This window comes from Alnus glutinosa, chromosome 14 (genome assembly GCF_958979055.1).
Source record: "Alnus glutinosa chromosome 14, dhAlnGlut1.1, whole genome shotgun sequence".
NCBI classification, from domain to species: Eukaryota; Viridiplantae; Streptophyta; class Magnoliopsida; order Fagales; family Betulaceae; genus Alnus; species Alnus glutinosa.
Window position 1 is genome coordinate 24,983,166 of NC_084899.1, and position 23,829 is coordinate 25,006,994.

General features: G+C 35.8%; 2 protein-coding genes across 2 annotated transcripts; one reads left to right on the forward strand and one right to left on the reverse strand.

The window, feature by feature from the left end:
• Positions 1-323: 323 nt before the first annotated feature.
• On the reverse strand, positions 324-8,305 carry LOC133857803 (flowering locus K homology domain-like). Its single transcript, XM_062293150.1, has 7 exons — positions 8,185-8,305; positions 7,039-7,322; positions 4,296-4,545; positions 3,762-3,910; positions 2,512-2,793; positions 1,628-1,822; positions 324-814 (listed from the first exon to the last, which is right to left on the reverse strand). The coding sequence occupies exons 1-7, from the start codon at positions 8,264-8,266 to the stop codon at positions 632-634; spliced, it is 1,425 nt and encodes a 474-aa protein (XP_062149134.1). The 5' UTR covers positions 8,267-8,305; the 3' UTR covers positions 324-631.
• Positions 8,306-16,585: 8,280 nt separating this feature from the next.
• On the forward strand, positions 16,586-18,494 carry LOC133857910 (U3 small nucleolar RNA-associated protein 18 homolog). The gene has a single exon (XM_062293292.1). It carries the CDS (start codon positions 16,600-16,602, stop codon positions 18,292-18,294), a length of 1,695 nt encoding a protein of 564 aa, XP_062149276.1. The 5' UTR covers positions 16,586-16,599; the 3' UTR covers positions 18,295-18,494.
• The last annotated feature ends 5,335 nt before the right edge of the window (positions 18,495-23,829 follow it).

Genomic DNA, 23,829 nt, shown 5'->3' on the forward strand with positions numbered 1-23,829 from the left:
AATTTTTACATGGGCCATTATCTTGACTCACTCTTCGTTCATAAGTCAATTATCTTGGGAAATGCCTATATTACCTTACCATTGCAATACAAACGAGAATGTGAGGTGCTACACACTCTTCGCTTATAAGTGCCCTTTGAGAGGGTAGAATTTCTCAAACGAGAATAGATCGAAGAAAAGTCTGTCCACACCAACTCAATGATCAAAGGGTCATTCGCACATCGTAGGTAATGCTTAAATTTCCTGATGGCTACACGAGCACACAAGTAGCAAAGAGAAGAATAATATTACCGAGTCTTCAACCAAAAAAAAAAAACAAAAAGGAAAAAGCAAGCATTACCAACGTAGCATTACTTTGGTTAAGAATCCTATATAATTTAAATAATTCGGGACGGGTAGCAACAGTCCAGAGGAGGGGGCCAGTGTAGCAATAAGAATTAGAGGGGAAATTAACAAACCTAAAAAGGGACAACTCAATTGTTCGTGAAATGTGTTAAGAGAATGAAAAACTAAATGTCACCAAATTCAGGACATCAACACATCAAATTTCTGGTATTTTCCAGGCGAATCATTGAAGAACATGTCGTTAAGCCAAATGCCGAGCTAACCCACCAAAACTTGCGTCAGCTTCTCAATAACCGTAGTTATTGCCATAGACCAAACCATAGTCGGGGGCAGGATGGTGGCCTGCGTGTCCCGCTGTGGACTGCGGAGATGTATATGCAGGACCATGCGCTGGATAATCATTATAGCCCTGGCTGATTGATCCTCCTGTTGGGTTCTGTGTTGAGCTTGCAGCTTCAGCAATGAAATTCTGCATCATGCAAAGAGGTTAGCAGTTACTCAGATAAAGAAAAGGTACTGCAGTGGTGAAGGGAAAAAGACAACTGAGTAATGCAATCTTAGTATTGCATGGTGGTAACTTATAAAGTATATACAATAAAACAAATAACACTGCAAAGTTTTGGTAATTGTCATTATATATTATATAGATTTCATACACAGTTATGTTTCAATATTTTCATATACACGACTGTATTCGGTGTTCATCAAAATAAATATTAGAACAATACATGAAAACACCAGAAAGCTTTCACCGTAATAAACAAAACTTCAACAAATGACTACTACACAATTCCTAGAAAACAATATCCATTCATACCCTACCCCTGAAAGTCCAAATTACCTATTACCTAAGATTTCAGCAAAACAACTAAAACATAGATTGAAATATAGAGCACCGATACCATTCAGCTTTCATGCCATTATCCAATCCAATGCCAGGTATAATTTGACACAAAATGCATATCAGAACATAGGCAATAAAATAAAAATAAGATTAGAACAAGCAAGGACAAAACAATAACGAATACAGAACACAAATACAGGTTAGCTTTCATTCCATTACCTAATCCAGGGTATGAACTTTAAGAAAGCACAACAATCAAAATGTCTAGTCCGTATTGGTATCAGATCTATTCCCATGTTCCGATCTTCCAAACGGCAAGTATAAGTTCAAAAATACAGACAAATGCAGATAAGAACATAAGCATAATAAAATAGAATCAAGACTGCAAAACAAGCAAATAAAATGATACCAATTAGACTGGAAGTCACAATAGAATACCTGTATTAACTGCTGAGCTGTTTGTATTTGAGAAGAAGATCCATTTATTTCAACAGTCATCTCCCCGGGCACACCCCTTGTTTCCTGTATTGCGATACTTGCCCCACTTGCACGACGTATGTAACTTATATTTGCACCGGATGTCCCAATAACAGCATCTGCATATAATAGAGGAATTTGCATGTGGTTTGTAACCTACACAGCAAAAGGTAAACAGCATAAACATCAGAAATATTCATGAGACAGAATAAGTATAACCTTCACCAAGGTCTCACATTCTCTTTTCCTTTTCATTATCCTCCCCCTCTTAATATGCAAGTGAAAAAAAGAAAAATAGCAACTTGTACAATTTACTGTCATGCAATTCCCTAATTTTGAATGTTTTCCCGAACTGCTTTTTTTACACTAAACTCCCAGCCATTTTCATGTAACATCATAACACAGTTCATTTTCACAGCAGAGAAACCGATAAAGCAGTTTTCCTCGGTGAAAACACTGGCACAATGAACCTTTAAAAAATTACAACCTTCTAACAGATTCTGTTTACAGTGGAAAAGCACGCAAAAATTATACTCTTCAAGCAAAACATTTACAGCTCATAAATACTACCAAAGCGTATATTTTTCAACCAAAACTTAGACTCAAAGTGAGAGATATCCAGAAATCTGCCATTACTTATCATTTGCCCTATTATCAAACATTTTACAATTTTAATTAGAGGGTAACACTCTCAATGTAATAAAGTTAAATCCAGGACTTAATTGATTGAAGTCCTACAGATAGAATAGGCATAGTTTCCACAACTTTAGTGTAACACCAATTGGCGATTTTCCCATGTCCTATTCTTCCTTAAAGTAGTCAAGATCAAAGCAAGGATAAAGCACCTTCGTGACCACTGGCTGTTGTGGCTGCGCACTAGATGAACGAAGCCCCACAGAAGAGTCCCTTCCATACATAGGAGGACCCTGCATATGCTGATTGTTCATAGGTGGCATCTCAGCAGGAGGGTAATAATTGTCATATTGACGTGAAGGCTGCATGTATTGAGGATTAGGTGCAAAACCAGGTCCAGCACCAGCATTAATTGGAAAACCTTGAGGAGGAGGAGGGCCCCAGGATTGGTGTGAGGGCATGTTCTGATTTGGTCGAACATTTGGCATTTGCATCTGACCAATAAAAACAATTATATGCACCAATTCACACCAATTATATTTATCTGATATGAAAACAAGACAAGTAATGAAGCTTCTCATCGAAACAAATGTGAAATCCTAGCCTCAGTATGAATCTAAACCAATTGAAAAACAGTTCAAACAGGACAGTGAACTAAGGTTCAAATTTCCCTACTTTATTTGGTTTTAAAATTTAAGAAATCAGAGCAGAGGTGTTGAGCATAGTATTTTCCAGTCAAGCTGACCCCAGGGAACTACACTCTTTTAGTACTACGCGTACCATCTATTCCCATCTAATCCAAACCAATGCCAAGGCAATAAGTAATTTTGAAATATGAAATCTTGTGCATCCCAGGCAGGGCACTGCGGTGGTTTCTGCCTTTTAGCAGATTGTACTGCACCTTTTATGGATTTATGAAGTAAAAAATGTATTGATACCTCACAAAAGTTTACTATCCATATTTAGAGACGCATACCCTTACCCTAACATTTGACATTTTTATCATCCTGATAAAATCCTAATCACTTATTAATTGCTCATTTTGTCCCAATTTATCTTAAATATCAATGCGCTATTCACTACGCAAAATTCCGCCAACATTCATATACAATGAAAGTCGATTAGCCCTTATATTGAGTCACCAACGTTAACTGCAGAGCCAACTTGCAAATGTATGTGGACATCTAATTTAGCAGTGCACTTCAATGATGATTAAGCTGGTTGTGTTGTGACCAACCATCAAAACAGCTGGATGACTGAAACAGATCTGATGAGTCTGCCCAAAACCAACCAAACTTACAAACCTTACAACTGGAAAATGTAGGTTGGCCTTAAAAAAAGAGTCAAAATCTACTTTTCAACTTTTTAAGTAGCAAAAACATCTGCTTAATGCACATTTACATCAATTCTTACTTGGGTCCAGATGATTACCAATTCCAAACATAAAAACAAGCAAACTTACTTGCGTTTCAAATACTCCAACAACACTGCGGTCAACCAAGAATTTCCGGAGATGATTCAAAATGAGTTCAACTGCTTTGTGCAAACCAGCAGGTTCCCCTTGTATCTCAACAACACTATCATCTTGCAAAGCAAAAGTCGGCAGGTGTTCTGCAGTATACTACAATATTCAGAACATTGAAGCAGCCTTTCTGTGATCCATTTCACAGTCAAAAGCAATCAATATTTTGATGGATTAAACAGAGGGCCTAATATTTTTGGCTACAAAGAAAAACCAAGAAATGCAGTGCTCAGCTCGAGAAATGTAATTATATCGTCTGACGTGTGGTAGGCATGGCAGTAGTGAAGAGGAAAATCGCAAAAGTGCAAGCTTAAAAAGGAAATCAAACCAATCGTAAAGGGTTGCAATCCTTGAAAAAAAGTAACAAGTTGTATACAGGTGAAAGTAAAACGTAAGGGCATAGAATCTAAAATCTTCAAAGAAGAAAATGTATGCAACACTCTTCTACGGAAAAGTAATGTTTTGCAAGAATACCTGAACCAAGAACCCGAATAGTACAATTAGAAGCATCTTGAATAGACTTTATAGTGGAACCCTGCTTCCCAATTAGGCTTCCTGCCTGGGTATCTGCCACTAGAATTCTTGTGATAACCGTGCCCACTGAACCAGATGTAGCATGAGCAGAGTCAGAGTCTACATCAACAAGACGTTTATGAACTTTTAGTAAAGCATCCATGGCAGGAGAAATATGAAGATCCGGCTCTTCTTTAGCAGAAACCATCACCTTACAAAAGTCAAGAGAAACACAAACAGTGAGCTTTGAAAGATTACCAATCCATGATTCTTATCATAAAACAGATAAGTGGTGGCTCATAAAATTCATGCAAGACAGAAAAAACCCCAGGACTTTATTTAACCGGTTAGGGACCTTTAAACCCATTCCAACACAAGTTGCTTTGTATAATAACCCCTTTATCATCAATATTATAGCGCTTGAAAAGAAGTGCTAAATCCCATTCCTGATCCATCTAATCCTCGATAAAGTATGTACCAGTCTAAAATGTCTCAATATTTATATGAACAAATTGCCATAATGCCAAAAATTCAAAACTGTAACTAAGAAAACACTTCTAAGGGTCTTGAAGATCACATAGATTAAAAAAAAAAATGTAAGGTAGTCCAATGGGAAAAAACGAAAAATAAAGAGAAAAAGAGGAGAATCCATAAGACAACAATCACAAAAAATCACACAAACACTCGTGTTCCAACCAAATGGCTTCATTTCCTAGTAAGTAACCAGCTCCGTCATCAATTTCAAGGTATTTGATGTGATCGTGGTGAGAAACCAAGCCCCAAAAACCTTGATGTATATTATGACACGATAAGAATATAATTTTGAGTATAAGCATTTTAAGATTTCACAAGTCTCTGTACGCATTTTATACTTGTTATATTTCAAATGAAAGTCTTAATAACACTTGGAAGTTAATTATTTACGACGCCACTCCTGTAGAAAATTGATCAAGAGATATTACACATTCTAGATTTTAATCAAGGTTTTAATAAGCTATATTACAAAGCTTCTGCGTGGTTTGTGCTTATTAAATAATATTTTGAACAAATTTGAGAAGCTTTTTAGTAATACTGCATCATACTGATGAGAATTTAAGAGTTCCTAGCACAGAGTTTTTTGATAAGTAGAGTTCCTAGTATAGAGTTTAACAATGTCTGGCAGGACACCAGTTGACCAAGTTCTGTAGTTACCAGATACAGTGAAAGCTTCTTGATACCAAACTCTGCACAACGTAATCCTGATTGTTGTTAAGTCAAAAAGAACTTTTCAGCACTTGTAATGCTCAGAACAGATTGCTGCAACGTTGATCTTTGGTTCTTCTAGTTTGAAGCCACTTTGGTCATTGATATGTTCCCTTAGATTCGCGAGGAACCTGCACACATTCATTTTGGTTATTGGGACAAAGACACTTTTTTCTTTGGTTTCATATTTAGCCTTCTTTATAATTTTCACCGTCTAACTTACTTCGTCTTCTTATCTTTGACTGTTTAAAAACTATTTTAGTAACCCAATCTGCCACTTTCTTAGCAGCCATTTTAAGTATTTGAGTTAACATGTTTTACATAAAGGACACTTAATCTGTTGTTAATTATTGAATTAGACTACCAACACAGTTAGACCGCTTTTTAACCTTAGGCAATTCCTAAAGCACTAATAGATTCCTGCCAGTAGAGGATTTACACGTCTATCTTCTGAGGGGCAACAGAGAAGGAATACACACACACACACAAACACACATGGAAACTAGATTTTAAAGAAATGGCGATTTAAAATTCAATAGCAGTGTATATTCCAAAATATCTGATAGCAATTGCATGAGCAAAAAGAAGTTTCACGCATCTACCTCATGCAATTCCAACAATAGGGGGAAAACATAAGAAATTATAACAATTTAATATGGATTGCAAGAGAACAAGCAATATCAAACCGACAACAAATCTATAGCACATTACTGCACACATTTGGAAAATTCTACAGGGCTATGATAAGACTAGCCATGCTCTCTGGCACAAAACACTGGGTTGTTAAGAAAAAACATGTTAATAGAATGACCTTAGGCAAAATGAAAATGTTAAGGTGGATAAGTGGGAATAATATGAAATATAATGTAAGAAATAAAGTCATCTGTTCACAGATAGGGGTGGCTCCTATTGGGTGAAAGAGAGGGACAACTGTTTAAAGATGGTTTTGTTATGTGCAATGGAGACCCAATCAATGCACCAGTCAGAAACAGTTAATTTAATTCAAGTTTATAAAGTGGAAAAAGGTAGTGGAATGCATAAAATAACATGGATAGAAAAAGTGGCGAATGATATGTTCACTAGGGAGGTAACAGAGTGCATGATTCTAAACTGGACAAAATGACCGAAAAGAGCACATGTAGCCAACTCTGACTGGTTGAGAGAATCCATAGCCGACCCAAATTGGTCAGAATTAAGGCTTATTTGAGTTGAGCTCAGTACTTTACACATCTATACTACTATAAACATGAGAATAAGAATACTTTAGATAACATCAATAGCTCATTTCACATATCAAAACCAAGTTAAATATTTAGGGGAACCATCCGATAGTCAAATACTTTGTAATAACATCAGTTGATTGATAATTTAGATAAGCACCAAGGCAGACAAAGAAACATATACAATATGCATACATAGGAATAAACCCCAATAAAAATAAAAATATAGAAAAGCAACTCACTGCTCTTTCTGAGGTCCCAGGAGGACCATCAAGAATTTTAATCCGAGCCTTCGTCTCCTCAGTGATTTTCTTAATGAATTCTCCCTTTCGACCAATAATACCACCGACCTTTAGTATAGGAACCAACATCCTGAATACATTCTCTCCAGGCCATCCAGGCCACTTCTTTCCTTCAACTCCTTTAGAATCATTCTCAGATCCTTCTTTCTGTGGAGGATCAGAGTTCTCAGGCATATCACCTGCCTCATGTTCATTTAAATCTTCGCCAGCCATTTGAGTTTTGTCTGGGCAAAACCAACCAATGGAAACTAATTAATATGTATATCAATCACTAAACACATTAAAGAACAACCCCAAAGAAAATGTCAGGCTATATACATTCCTACCTACGTTTTCATCTAGAAGGGACCATGAGTAAGAAAGTTAATAACTCTTGAACTAAATGAAAAATTAATGCAGCAAATCCAAGTTCGTGTAACTGTAAATTATTTTCCCCCATCTACTTATCAATTGCCCAGTACGAAACAATATTACGTGACCAACATTCTTAAAGCTAAAAATATACAATATCACGGTCTTAATATGGAATTTCATCTTCCTTCCCATATTTAATAAACGTTAGTAGAATAAATGATAAGTTAAAGTACAATGTGAGATCCATTTTCCACTTTCTTTTCAAAAAGATAACCTTGTGTCAGTTTCTTACTGATTTTTCCCATTTTCCCAAAACCAAGGAACCAAAACAACGAAACATCCAAAATTCTCAAATCCCATTTTATTCTTTTAATTTCCTCTATTTTCTAGGTAACCAAACGAATTCTAAAAATCAAATGTCAATCATATTTAAAACCTTAAAAGTCGCTTACCTACAAAATTTAAACTACGAAAAAAAAAACCCTAGAGAAACGAAAACCCAAATTCTACAACACATAAAATTTCACGAATTTCAGTAAAAACTGCAGAGCGATTTCAGAAACGGAAGAACATACACACAGAGATTCGCGTACATGTATACATGAAACCCTAGATATAGTGATTCAAACCTTGAGTAAATAAAAACTTGCTAAGGAAAAAGGAACAGAATCAAAAGCTTGCAGTAAATGAGTGCCATATATATACAGCGAGTTTGAATTTGCATTTACTCACAGAGAGATTGGTCTGTAAAATCTTTGGCGCAGAGTGAGAGACAGAGGGATGGAGGCTGTGCAAGGTGAGAGCGAACGTACATAAAGTAAGGTAGGAGAAGGCTTTATATTTTACTTTTAAGTCCTTTTACTTTTTACTATCATATATTTGGCCTTTTACTAATTTAAAATTTATTGGAAACCCGCTTTGAAATGATGTGAAGCTTTGAAATTGAAGGAATAGACTCTTTTTGCCATTGAATCGTTTGTTTTTCTTTTCTTTTTTCTTTTCTTTTTTTTTTTTTTTTTTTCTGCTTATGAAACCACTTTGCGCGGCCCTCGAAAGGATTAGGTTATTTTATGTCCCATTTTTTACCGCTTAAAAGGATCGGGTCATTTTATGTCTCATTTCTTATATATATTTTAACACTGTTTTGATTTCTGTTGGGTCTATTGTTTGGGTCCTTTTCTTTTATAGGATCATCCATTTCTCCTTCCTTTTGGATCAAGAGTGGTAAAGATCTTTTCATGTAATTTTCCTTCAATCAATTAGAGAAAGAAAAAAAAAAAAAAATCTTTTTTTGTTTTTGTCGTTTTCTATTATTAAGTTAAAGGACATTAACAAATAATTTAAAATACATAATATTTTTCAAGAATATTAACGAGAGTAATGTTAAAAACTACTTATTTTTATCTAAATATATTAATGTGTTCGTCCTAATCAACTCTTCAATTTTTTTTTTTGTTTTAACAATAACTGATCTAATAATTGGTTGAGTTTGGCACGTTAGCATTGTGAGATAGTTGTAAAATAAAAATGTAATTTATCGCATTACTCTATTAACAAACAAGTAATGCTACATGTTATTCTTGTCTCTCTTATGTTCTTCTAGAAATGATATAACTTTCAAAATAATCATTAAATTTGTGATAAATTATTATTAAATGTTGATCTAATAGTGATTTTAAAATGCATTTTATTTTTTAAGCGACACAAAAAAATTAGAATTACTCGTTAACAAACCTAGTCAGAGCCTTAGCCTTTGATTAGTGATAAGAATGTTGGGATGAGATGTGATTAGTGGTAGTGGTAAGAAGTTTGATTCTCATTGACTTAAAAATGGTTGGAATTACTTGATATACGGATCTTGCAAATGGGTTTTTGCATCTATAGTTTATCCAACAACAACAACCTGTGATAGGTTGGATTGTTGGAGTTTTATATTACCAGAAAACAAAAAAGAGGGGGAGAAATTGAATTTGTTGTTATTTTTGTTTTCAGTACAAATTCATGTGCAAATTTTAGTTTTGGATTTTCCATGAAACTCACACTTGGTAATAGGTATAAGCTTCAAATGCCCAAAACATTCATTGCTGCAAGAATTTTTAAAATTTAGTTGAGTTGAGTTCACTTCCAACTCTAAAAAAAAAAATTACCATTAAAAAAGTTAAACAATAAAGACAAAAAAATTACCCACATAACTCGTATAAATTAAACATTTTTTTTTTTTTGTAAGTTTCACCATTAAAATTTCTGTCTTGTCTCAATTGTAAAAATATAATTTGGGTATTGCAATTCATTTTCATGTTCAATAATTAAAATGTATGGTTTCAATATATTTGTATAAAATAGCATGTTCATGCTAAACACGACTTGTCACCTATTTATTAAATGTGCTATGCGAGTCAAGTCGTGTCACTTAGTTATTTAAATGAGTCGCATTAAAGTTAAGAGAATTAATACATTTAATTAAATAGGTGAAATTTAAATTAACTTATATAATTTTATAAATATATTCACAGCACAAACCTAACATGAGAAAACAAATTGTTATCGCTGGGTGGGCGCGGGCCGGATTAGACTGGATTTGCATGTTTCCCACAACCCGCCCTGCAGTGAACGGGTTTGAAAATCAAGATCCGCAACCCGCATAGTGAATGGTCAACCCGTTGGGTCTTGGGTAGTGCGGATCGGGACCAGTTCATGCGGGTTCAAGTTTTTTTTTTTTTTTTTTCCTAGGCCCAAGACCAGAAAAATAATTCACAATCTATTTAACCCAATTCAAAATTTGAAAATCCTAATTGAATCAACTTCACCAACAAACAATAACAAGAAAAAAGAACCAGAATTACCAACTAACTTAACTGTAAAGAACTTTTTTATTCCTTTATGTGATTGTAGATTGAATGGGTATGTATATGTGAGAATGTAGGATGAAAGTGTATATAAGAATGGAATAAGAATAGAGATGAAATGGATAGTGCAGAATTGAATGAAATCAAAGGCACACAATTTAGGCAATTCGTGACTCTTATAATTTTTTTGGGAAAAATTTGATGAAATCAAAGGCACACCCCTAGTCATGATTCTTATAATTTTTTTAGGAAAAATTTGATGGTACAAATATAAAGGGATTGCGGGGCGGGGCAGGTGAGAAAAAAATGTAATACCGCAACCCGCCCCATAAATTATGAGTTGGCATATTTAGGGTCTGCACTTTTTTAGAAATGTCTTATATCTGTTATTGACGGGACGGGTTGGTGCGGGACAAGGCGGGTTCGCGGGTGCGGATGGGTTTTGCACACCCCTAGCTGCTCACATTACCACATCACACATGATGGGTGGTGTCTCACATAAGACCCCATTACCTCACATACCACACGACGCCGCTTCACTGATTCGTTTCTTCTCATCAGCAACTAAAACCCTACTACCTTTTATTTCGTTCTCTCTCTTTACCTCCCCTCTCTCTCTCTCTCTCTCTCTCTCTCTCTGTGTTCCGTGGTCGACTCGCTCCAGCGGCATCTCTACGTTCACTACTCGTGTGAAAGGTAAGCATTACTCAACAACACCTTTATTTTTGCCTTCACTTTTGGAGTTCACTAGAAATTCTCGGATGTTTCTATTGTTTTTGTTTTCAGTTTGTGTGATTCTGCTGCCCATGTTTCCCATATATCTTTGTTTATTTTATGTTTACTGTTCATTTCGAGTTATGGGGTGTTTAATTTTGCTTTGTTGAAGCAAAAATGTGTGTTTTTATGGAGCGAAGTCATGTGAGAATGAAATATATTCGCAAAGTATGGTACCCTTCTCTTTTGGTTCGTACATGTGGATTTGGATACCCAGAAGAAATGTAGAAGATAATATAGAAGGAAGTTTTTTTTTATTCCTTTGGGTTTTTGATATTTAGTTGAATCGGGTTCTAGTGTAAGTTACGTTACTTTGAATTGGTGTTTACTGAATGGTCGTTTTCAAATGCCCTGATAAGTTTTGATTGCATTTTTCCTGAGGTCCTATTGAATCTATAACATGGTTGCTAGTAACGAGTCATAAATTTGCAATCAATTGTCAGTGTCGGCCGCTGTGACAAATTCTGAGGCTGTGGGTGTGTGTAACAGTAGCATATAATTTACCGTCTGTGTGTTTACGAGTCGCTAATATCCTTATTTTTCTGTTTCAATGCTTGCCCTCTTCAGTTCATGCTTTGCTTACTTTTAGTGATATTTAGCTGGGGCTGTGTGTATCTTTTTCATTGAAATGTGTTCCCCTGCTTCATCTGTAACTATGAAGTCTAAAAGCACGATCAAACATCCTTTGGAAAAGTCCTCCAAAGGGTGTTTATAAAGTTAATTGGGATGCCGTGGTGGACAAGCAAGATAAATGTGTACTTATTTTGTGTTTCTGTTGTTATATTAGTCATTTGTGTGTGTGTGGTGGTGGTGGGGGTGGAGTGGGAGAGGGATTAACTGAGTTGATTCGGTCGTCCTTGCGTGTGTGGACTTTTTGTTGGTTGCCAGATTGTTGCTCCCGATGATTGAACTTGATATAAATAAGTTTCAGCCTTGTCTGAATGTGATTGTTGAACACTATTCTTCAGTTCTGAGGGAGTATTTGGGGAGGGATAGGGTTTGATTCTGGGTGTAGGGTTTAGGGTTTGGATTTAGGTTTGGGTTTGGGTTTGGAGTTAGAAGCATACATCTGCTCAACCTTGGCGGAAAACTTTGACTATTGATAAAGAGACTGTGATTCAAGAATGATGCTGTGATTTATTTATTTATCATATAAGTTTATTAGCCCCTCTATCAGAAGATCTTCCTATATGAGAGACTTTGAAGCGTGAATTTGGGGAATCTCTTTTGTCATTTTCTGTTACGTTCCTGTCATTATCAATTGTCTTTCTCATTTTTAAGTTGTTGTTTTCTCAGTTCTTCTTCAGTTATTATAACAGTTTCTATATTATGTGATGACTTACCTTGATAAAGATTTGCATTGTGTGTCAAGTGTCTAAGATTCATGGCTTCACATGTATTGAGTCTATTGACCCATTAGATAAATGGCTGTCGCAATGCAATAATAGGTTGTTATAATAGTTTATATAACACCCCAAAGTTTTTTCAATATTTTTTTTTTGGCTTAAAAGAATAATATATATATATATATATATATATATATATATATATATATATATATATATATAAATATGTTTAAAAAAAAATAAAAATAAAAAAAAATCTTCTTCAATGCTCTTGAACGATGTCATTTTATTAAGGGAGTAAAATCTTTCTCTCGCACGATGTCTTCCACCCTTCGTCTCTCTCTTGACAAGCTGCCATACCCTTGCACGTTCAGAGTATGGCCTGAAGAAGAAAACATTGACACCTTTCAAAAACCTTCAGCCACTTCTTGCCATGTTTCAGTCCAGAGAAAACACGTTGAGCCCATGCATCAACCCGTTAGCCACGATAGCTCCACTCTTCTTCTATTTAACCATTCTTCTCGCCATGCATTCCAAGCATTGGCAGAAGATTCAGTACTTGCCCATTTTCAAAACCTAATCCAGCAGGTATTTTTTTTCCTCTTTGTTTCTTTCATTAAGCTTTTAGGTGATTCAAAGTGTTTTAGTTCTGTGAACTCTCTGCTTATAAATCAATTAAACTGTGTTGAGTTGAAGCTTTAATTTCTGATATTGGGTTGCGATTATTTGACTCTTGAAGTGTTATGTTGCTGGAAGTTTATTTTTTTCTTTTTTTCTTTTTCTCCTCTTCCTTTCTTTTTCGTTGGTTGGACGCCCCTTAGCATTTCTTTCCTTCCCCTGTTTCTTTCTTCTCTCTTCTTTTTCTTTTCTGGTTGCTGAGACAGAGTTGGGTTGAGGGGAGAATTAGAGAAGCCGAAGAAGGGAAAGGGGGGGAGAGACCGGCCGAGTAAGGGAGGTGGGGAAGAGAGAAGACCCAGCCGGTGGGCTAGCCACCGGACTGGGCGGACGGTACCGCAGGGCCGGCCAATCGCGGCCCCGCGCCGGCGACACCACCGGAGGGCTTTTCCGGCAATTTCTGGCTCCCTGTGTGTGTAAATTTCTGTGTTTTTCTTGATTTTCAGAATATGGGTTGAATAGATCTTGAGAAATTTTTGATTTTTGATCTTGTTTCTTTTTGGGTTCCTTGATTTCTTTTCCTGATTGAGCCCAACTGAGAGGAAGAGATGAGGGAGAGATTGAAAGAGGGAGAAGGAAGAGAGAACCGGTGGGTGAGCCACCGGTTGGGGCGGACTGGAGCAGTGGGCCGGTAGGCCACGGCTCGGCGTCGGCAAGCTGCAGGGGAGTCTGATTTTCGGTTTTTCAAGATGGGTTTTGTTGGTTTCCTTGTTCAGATTTCAGTTTTTGTTTGTGGGAAGTTTCTTTTGGTTCGTAGAGCAGAATGGGTTTTAATTTCTATTTTTTTCTGTTTGAGATGCTGAGTATGGATAACTGAGTTTGGTTGGTTGTTGTTATTGGGATTTTGGTGAAATTATATGATGATTTGTAGTATCTGGAAATTGGAATTTCCAGTTAGTGGGTAGCCGATTGTGGAGGATTTTTGGTTATAAAAGCTGAATGGTTATTTTTGGATGGAGTATTATATCAATTATTCTACGCTTGGATATGTAAATTAATATAGGGTTTGTTTCTGGATTTTTGTTGAAATATTGAGACTCTCCACTAAATCTCTTTTGGTATATCAGATATGTTGAACCTCTTTTATATGAAAATTGAGTTGTTATTAAACAAAGTATGTTTATTGGTGTGTGAATTGAGATTATTTCTTGCTGAGTTTCAGTATTTGTGTTAATTGAAATTCTTCTTGATAGTCCCTGTGAATAAATTACTGATAGAATTAGGCTTATATCCAAATTGCATCCTTTTAAATTCTTTAAGAGTAATTCGGTACAGAACCATTATTTCTGTTTTAGGGAATTGTTATTTGGCTACTAACTTGGGATATAAACACTGAATTGTTACCCCTGTGCTGTCTAAATTAGGAACATGAACTAATCCGTTGGTTACCACAGTCTAAGCTAGATTTATATGCACAATTTTCATGGATGTATTGCACTATGAAAACTGGAACATCCTGGAAAGATTCAGGTCATGCAAAGAGGCAATAATGGAAACTAGGAAATTTCCTTTTAAAACCACATGAGTTTCTTTGAAATATTGTAGTTGCTAGAATTTTTATTTACCACTACTTGAATAAGTGATGACCCATGTGATTATAGAAATTTTAAAATTTGCATTACAGAAACATGTCTTTATTTTAAAACTTTAGTGTCATATGCACCCAAGTTAACTATTTTTAATATATATATATATATATATATATATATCCTTAAAATCTTTTTTTTTTTTTTTTTCTGTGATCCTAACTAGGTAGAAGTATCCAAAACCTCACTCAGGACCACCAAGGTAAGGGAACACAACCTTAAAAACCCCGGCAAATTTTTAAATAAAATTTTGTTTTCAAAAGAAAACGTCGGGAATTTTCAAAAAGATTCTTTTACTTGAATATTGTTTATTCTATGAAATAATGAATATGTTATCTATGAACCACAAGAACGAGTAAGAAGATTATGGTATGAATGAAGATGATGATTCTCAAAATAAATTTATACGTTACATGAACAAGTTGATGAAGCAATGATTCACTTACATGAATGTATGTTTTATATGCATTACATAAAGTTTAATCCCACGGCACCATAATGATGTGATCCGGATCTTTTAATGATAATGATGGGTAACAGGGCAACCACACCAAAAGTGTGGGGCTATCGGCCGGGGGGTTCTCACCTAGGGAGCTTCCTAACCCGGCAGCTCTTCCCTGTGACGACAATATGAGCCTATGGATCCCTCGAGATCGGTCCTATGGACGAGCCTAACGTGCACCGCTCACGGTTAAATAGCGGAAGTGAGCCAGTAGTAGATAAAACTTACACATTATGAATGATGATTATGAATGCACATTTCTTATTGTTACTGACTTTTTTTTATTTATGTGAATTTTTTTTAAATGTGTAAATTAATTTTATATTATATCTTATGTTTTGTTGTGTTACTTACTGAGTTGTTGAACTCACCCCTTTACCCTTACAATTCTTTTCAGATGGCGCTTCATATCATCATCCTCATAGCGGGCGTACCCATAGGGGTCGCTACCTATGATGATTCACAATTCTGGCCCATTGATGCCGATCAGTGGGTTTATGTTTGTTTTGATAGCCCGTGATCATAACGTTTAGTCAGGGATTTATTTTTTGTTTATGTATAGTTAATGACACTGCTAGTCCGGATCAATTTGGAGATAGTAGAAGTTTCCTCCAAGAAGTAGTTCGAAGACCGGATTATTTTTTTTTTGTATATGAACAGTGTTTTATTTTGTGATCCCTGACTATTTGTATTAGCTGAAATATTACTAAGACTTATAACATATGTGAAATTATGGGTATTAATCTACATTTTGTGTTTATTGTGTTATTCTCTTTAAATATAAAAAGAATTATATTTGTGTATGATTTTATTTTTCTCAAGTTCACGTATCCCCTTTCATCCTAAAACGGGGGCGTGACAGTTTAATCCAACACGACCTATCACCTATTTATTAAATGTGTTTTGCGGGTCAAGTCGTGTCACTTGACTATTTAAATGAGTCGCATTGGAGGAAGTAGGTTTCAGTTGTAAGAAACTTGACCTGTTCTAGGTGTGTTGTTCAGAGCTATAAAACTTTACCAGTGTGTGTATTCCATCTTGCTGTAGCTTTTAGATGTATACAAGTTCTCTAGGTTTCGTACAGGTTCAACTATACAATGCCCTGTACGGCAGCCTTTCTGACCTGTATATTGGTTTTGGCTGTGTGAATTTAATCGGGAATGCTCTAAGAAATTTAGTTTCATATTCTGTAGTCTGGAATTAATATTTGTCTTAGTTCAAAATTTTATATAGACGGTGGATCAACATGAAAAAGAATTTATGTTTAGCCCCGAGCACTGAATTTCCATTACTTGATATATTTTTTAGAGTATTTATTTACTATAAAATTTCCAAAGCTACAAATCTTTCGGCTGTTGAATTGTATGTCAATCGAATTGCACTTTGGTTTTGCAGAGGCAGGATTTGTCTTGTGAAAGATGAGTTTAATATCTCAAAAGATTCTCCCTAAAAGTAGAGCCAACAAGACAAAAAGGGTGGATGCTGATGAGCCTTCATTTCTGCCAGGGAATGAAGACACTGAAAATGGAGATTTGGATGTTTTAAGGGTGAATAAGAGAAAGAAAGAGCGCAAGGAAGAGGATGAGAAGCTGGTAATTGAGCAAGAAAGAGAAATGAAGAAGCTGGAGAACTCTTTGTTTGGTTCTCTATATTCCCCTGTTGAGTTTGGGAAGGAAGATGAGGGCATTCAAGACAGAGGTGAGAAAGGTTCTGCTTTGTTTTTCATGGACCGTTCTGCAAATAGTATGCTCTCTGTTTATGAAGAGGATGGAGAATTCTCAGAAAGAAGTAATGATAAGGAAACTAAGCAAAGAAAACCTGTCTGGGCAGATGAGGAAGAGCAAAAAACCAAAATAAATATTGCTCAAGTTAACAGATTAAGGAAACTGAGGAAGGAAGAGGATGAGAGTTTAATTTCTGGTTCAGAGTATGTATCAAGATTGAGGGCCCAACATGCTAAGCTGAACCCCAGAACAGAGTGGGCCCAATTCGATTCACGGGCAAAGCATGATTCATCTTTTGATGATGAATCATCGGATGAAGAAAATGGGGCAGTAGTGGCCCGTGGTTTCAAGGATGTTGAAGTTGTTGAAGATATTCTTCGAACAAATGAAGACCTTGTTGTGAAAAGCAGTACAAAATTGTTGCCTGGACTTCTTGAATACTCAAGACTTGTAGATGCAAATGTAGAGGATCCTTCTAAGGGTCCAATAAATTCAGTTCACTTCCATCGAAATGCTCAATTGCTACTTGTTGCAGGATTGGATCGTGGGCTCAGATTTTTTCAAATTGATGGCAAACGCAATACCAAGATACAAAGTATCTTCCTTGATGATTGCCCCGTTCGAAAGGCAACTTTCTTGCCTAATGGGTCTCAGGTTATTATAGCAGGAAGGAGAAAGTTCTTCTACTGCTTCGATTTAGTAAAAGCAAAAGTCGATAAAATAGGTCCCCTGGTTGGCAAGGAGGAGAAAAGCTTGGAACTCTTTGAGGTTTCCCCTGATTCTAGTACGATTGCCTTCGTGGGAAATGAAGGTTATATCTTGCTGGTTTCTACCAAAACGAAGGAACTGATAGGGACACTAAAGATGAATGGGACAGTTCGGTCTTTAGCTTTTGCTGATGATGGGCAGCAATTATTGAGCTCTGGTGGTGATGGCCAGGTGTACCACTGGGATTTGCGAACGAGGGCTTGCTTCCATAAGGGTACAGATGAAGGTTGCATGAATGGTACGGCTCTCTGCACCTCCCCAAATGGCAAACTATTTGCAGCCGGTTCAGACAGTGGGATTGTTAATATTTATAACAGAGAGGAGTTCTTAGGGGGCAAGAGAAAACCTATCAAGACCATAGAAAATCTAACCACCAAAGTGGATTTTCTGAAATTTAATAATGATGCTCAAATATTGGCTATTTCTTCTAGCATGAAGAAGAACAGTTTAAAGTTGATCCATGTCCCGTCATTTACTGTGTTCTCGAACTGGCCTCCACTTAACAAGTCCCTACATTATCCACGCTGTTTGGATTTCAGTCCCGGCGGTGGTTTCATGGCCATGGGAAATGCTGGCGGAAAAGTGTTGTTGTACAAGTTGCATCACTACCTTCATGCATAGAGCGAATGTGACATACTGTCTATATCTGGTCGCTCTGCCCTGCTTTCATCCCCGCATATCAGAATCATCATTTGCCTGGGGCCCCAATATGAACCGATTGTATCTCTTCTTTTTCTTTGCTCGGGTTTTTGTTGGGTGAGGTTTCAGATTATTAGTGGATGGAGTAATGCCCGAAATTCTTTCTTTATTTGAGTAAATCATGGCTTTTTTGTTTAGAATCACTTGATAACTGCCACAGGCTCACAACTCTAGCTTGTAATATTTTTCAGGCATATTAAGGAGAGTAATGCTAGAAACTACACCTTTTTATCTCATAATATTAATGTGTTCCGCCCAATCAACTCTTACTTTTTTTCTTTTTTTAACAATAATTGATTTAATTATTGGGAGATAGTTGTAAAATAAAAATGTGATTTATCGCATTACTTTGTTAACAAACGAGTAATGTTATATGTTATTCTTGTGTCTCTTTTATGTTCCTCCAGAAACGATGTACCTTTTAAAATAACCATTAAATTCGTGATAAATTACTATTAAATTTTGATCTAATAGTGATTATAAAAGACACATTATTTTTTAAGCGACACAAAAATGACATGTAGAATTACTCGTTAACAAACATAGTCAGAGCCTTAGCCTTTGATTAGTTGATAAGAATGTTGGGATGAGATGGGATTAGTGGTAGTGGTAAGATGTTTGATTCTCATAGACTTAAAATGGTTGGAATTACTTGATATACGGATCTTGCAAATGGGTTTTTGCATCTATAGTTTATCCAACAACAACCTGTGAGAGGTTGGATTGTTGGAGCTTCATATTACCAAAAAAAAAAAAAGAAAAAAGAAAAAGAAAAAGAGAGGTCTCTGCTTAAGTGTAGGGACCTATTTGTTAATTTTAATAATATTGCAACATGTGTTGTCTATAATAATAATAAAAATAATTTGTATTTTAAATTGTTGATGAATCTATTTTTGTTTTAAAAACATAAAACAAAAGACACGGAGACAAACTTGCACAAATATGGCCGTAATTCTTCACTTGAGCTCCTTTTCTGTCTGAAAAAAGGTGGAATGCCCAAGCTATATAATACTCTCACGGGAGGTGTGAAGTGTTAATATGTGAAGCCAAAATTAGGCGAGGAAGTTGATACATATGCGTAGTCAAATATCTCAGCAATATGTTTCATTGCTTTATCTTGATTGCCGCAATTTGTTGAATTCCGCCATTCTTATCCTCGAGTTTCCACTTTCAAATTATTGCAGAAATCTGAGATAATAAGCAATAAAGCAGCTGGATAAAAGACAAGATAAATAGTGATTTGATATAATATCAAAATAGGAGTAATGAGATCGAACACTAAACCTTCACTCAAATTATATTTTGGAATCTTAATTTGGCTTGTAACGTTAAGATTAGGACAAGAAGTAAAACAGGCTAAGGTTGGCAAAATGGGTCACCGTATTGGCTTCAGGTCGACCCAGCGGCCCGTTTAGGCCAACCCGAACTCGACACGATTAGCTAAATAGATTAAGACATGAAATCCAAACACGACACGTTTATAAGTCAAGTTACACGACATGACACGATTGACTCGATTAGTTAATAGATCATATCAAGTTGACACGACTCGATTGTTATTTAAGAATTTTTTGTGCTATGAAGCACAAAAGGAGATTGATTCAGTCAGGATGTTGAGCTTCTTTGGACAAGGAGGTTCAAAATTCTCCCCACTTAATAGACAAAAATTTGTATAAATTATAGAACCTGAGACATGGGCTTACTCAAATGAAGTATGGGGAAAGACTATGCACATGAAAGGAAGAAATATGACTAAAATGGGTTTCCTTGTTAGAAGTTTGCACAAAGATATGCAGTTTTCAGGCAAAATGTCGTCCACCGATTAAGAAACTAATGTAAAACACACTCCATATTCCATAAACAAGCAGGAAAGTAAGAAAAAGGTAGAAGTCTGCCCACAAGCCCAGCAAAAAATCCCTGCTTGGCTGCATCAACAAAGAAAAAGAACCGTGACTGTGGGACAGTAAGACTTGAGATCGTGAGAGTGCAAACGTGCAGTTGACGCCTTGACAGAGAGACCGTTGAGAGAGGGGGAGAGGGGAGCGGCAGGCAGCCTTTCAAGCAAAAGAGGTTTGAGAATGAGAGTCTATGAGACTTTAAGGAGCTGATGGCTAAGAGTGATCGAATAGAGTGACATATCGTTAATTCATTAAACGGTAAAGTGACAAAATGACTTATTTAAAATCAAAGGAAAACTTAAAGATCTCTAATTATCAAAATTGAAGACTCGGGATTTTTTATTTTAATTTTTTTTTTAATTATAGTATATATTTAGGTTTAATATATTCAATATCATCATAGCATACCAAAATATTAATTCATTAATTCATTATCATGGCCCGAGATGTTCTCAAGTTTGAGGTAAGAACATTCACTTGTGGTTGGATCACTGGCATCCCCTTGGGGTGTTGTTTGACAAATATGGCTATAGAATTATCTATGATTCTCAAAGCCAGTTGGATGCTAAGTTAGATTCTGTTCTTAGGAATGGAATTTGGAAATGGAAACCAGCTCGTTCTGATGCTTTGGTGGAAATAGTGCTGATACCTGGAATTTTCTGAGAAGGAAGAATGATATTGTGGATTGGTGGAATTTGGTTTGGTTCCCTTATGTCATTCCAGGCTTTTTTCGTTTGGCTTGTTATGCATAACAGGTTATCTGCTGGTGATCGGCTGCTTTCTCGGGGCTACACAAGTAACTCTAAGTGTGTTTTTTGCCGTAGTTTTTTTAAGAGCAGTGACCATCTCTTTTTCTCCTGTAGTTTCAATTCCAGAATTTGGAAAACTTGTATGCAAAGATGTTATCCTTTGGTCCTTGCCACTAATTGGGATGCTGTAGTTAGTGAAGGTTGCAGCAGATGGAAAACAAAGACTTTGATGGGTGTTTTGTGCCGATTGATTTTGAGCTCCACTGTGTATGGTATTTGGCGCGCCAAAAATGCTATCAAACATAATAGATAACCGAAAATTGAGGAGCAGATCTTAAAGTCTATTTTTTGGGAAGTCCGGTCCCAGATTTTAGGCAAGGGGAAGTTCAAGAAGAACAGAGTGAACATTAGAATTTGTCATTGTTGGAACTTAGATACTAACCTAAAACACCCATGTTTTGTTGTTCTCTGGTTGAGTGTCCGTGGGCATGTTTCTGCTCTAGTTGTAATGTTCTGTGGGACTGTGTTTGTACAGGTTTGATATTTCTGGTTTAATAGAGATCACTTATTATATAATGTTAATGAATTATGTTGATTAATAGATTTTTGAATATGCTGTCAATAGAGTGGTTCAAAAATTAAATGAAATAAAAAAAATTCTGCCCCGAATAAATAAATAAAGAAACATAATGGAGTTGATTATTTTCCACCAAAATCAAACAAACACACAAGCAGCAAAGATGATAAGATATATATATATATATATCAAGAGAGCAGGAGATAGCAGATTTCGAAAATAAAATTTTCTAGTCTAAAAGCTTCTGCCTTATCCCGAAGGCTTTAGTCCTCTATATAGGCCAATTACAAGGGTAAAATAGTGAAAACAAGACTGTAGATCAGTATGCGACGGAACTGTAGCAGTACTGTAGCAGTCAGTAGAATTGTTGGCCAAAGTTGTTGACCAGCTGCAGATGTAACCAAAAGTCCGCAAAAGACAAGTAAACTTTCGGTGGAGCCAATAATGATGTCTGATGCATTCAATAAGTCCACAAAAGACAAATAACTTTAGGTGAAGCTCATGGAGGAGCTAATAATGCTGTCTGATGTGTGAAAATAATAGTAAACCCGTGAGGGTCAATAATCAAGATCTGGAATATCCTCAATACCCGGGATAACATCCAGAGCATCTTGAGTGGTGAATGGGTCATGCTTGAATAGGTGGCGGTCTGCTTCGCTCAAGCCAGCAGTGTCCAGGGAGAGTTCAGAAGAATTATCTTCTCCACTGTCTTCACTGTCTTAAATATTATTTTCTTCCTTGTATGATTTGAGAAATTGCTGGAACATTCTCATATCATTCTTAGAAGGACCTTTTTTCTTCTTCTTATCTTTTGTCGAAGAGGATGAGGCAGCAGATTTATCATCTGAGGATAACTTATCACCAGCAACCTTATTTTCTTCTGGAGGAGGGAGGAAATGAGAAGGAGTGACAAGTCCAGTAGGTTTTGGGACTGCAACAGGAATGGCTGGTAGACTACTTTTTTCTAGAGTCTTTTTGGCGAAATCCTTGTATACAGTTTGAACAATAGCATCAGCTTGTGGGTGTTTATCCCACCATTTAACAAACCAATGGCGATCAATGATATCACCATTTTTAACATAATTCCATTTTAAAATCCAAGAGATCTTGAATTTTATAACAAAATGCATTATGGCTGGGAATTTCTTTCCATAATCATCAGTATTGTAATAATCTTCGAAGGTTCCAAAGGCTTTGGCAAGCTGCAGAGGGAGGATATCAAGAATTGCTCCGAACTGTTCCCACCATTTGGAGAACCAAAGAGGAAGAATACCAGATAATTTTTTTATCAAAATTATATATATATATATATATATATTTTTTTTTGTTTTGTTAAAAAAAAAAAAGTAGAAGAAAGAGGCTGAAATTCCACAGAAATCCACACGATCCACATAGTGGATGTATTCTTGCTAATATATTGTTGTGTCAATATTTGACACGATTCACGAATTTAATATGAAATTATTGAATTATGGTTTAGTAAAATAGAATTTGAGTCCAACCGAGTCGACTCGATTAGACATGATTAATAAATGATTCAATTCGAGTAAACTCACTTAATTCATAAGTGACTCGCATAATCCGTATAAGTCCTTTTAAAAAAAAAAAAAAAAAAAAATTACTATTAAAAAAGTTAAACGATAAAGACAAAAAATTACCCGCATCAGCCATATAATTATTATTTTTTTTTTTAAGTTTTATCATTAAAAAATTTAAACACTAAAGTTTAAGACAAAATTATCCTCAATCTTGTCTCGGTTGTAAAAATATAATTTCGGTAGTGTAATTCATTTTCATGTTCAATAATTGAAAAGTATGGTTTTAATATATTTGTATAAAATAGCATATTCATGCTCAATAATTGAGAATTTTGTTAATTAAATGGGTTATACAAGTCATGCCAAGTCAATCCAACATGACCTGTCACCTATTTATTAAATGTGATATGTGGGTCAAGTCGTATAACTTGCTATTTAAATGATCGCATTAAAGTTAAGAGAAATATTGATAAGTTTAATTAAATAAGTCAAATTTTTAAACGTCTCTTCTTCTTCTTCTTCTTTTTTTAAACGTCTTTTTTTAGCTACAAACATAACGTTCTTTGGGGCCAACAGGGGAGTTGCAAAGAAGCTGAAGAAAGGGCAAAAAAATCATTCCAGGTTTGCAACTCCTCTGTAATGAATTCATGTTTCTCCTGGAGGTTGGATAGAAAAGAGCTCCTGGAGGTTTTCTT

Excerpts from the sequence above, each read along its gene's own strand:
- LOC133857803 (XM_062293150.1), bottom strand. The coding sequence starts at position 8,266 with ATGTACGTTCGCTCTCACCTTGCACAGCCTCCATCCCTCTGTCTCTCA. Across the intron at positions 7,323-8,184 it reads TTTTACAGACCAATCTCTCT|ACAAAACTCAAATGGCTGGC; the intron begins GTGAGTAAATGC and ends GGTTTTGCCCAG. Across the intron at positions 815-1,627 it reads CAGCTCAGCAGTTAATACAG|AATTTCATTGCTGAAGCTGC; the intron begins GTATTCTATTGT and ends TGCATGATGCAG.
- LOC133857910 (XM_062293292.1), top strand. The coding sequence starts at position 16,600 with ATGAGTTTAATATCTCAAAAGATTCTCCCTAAAAGTAGAGCCAACAAG.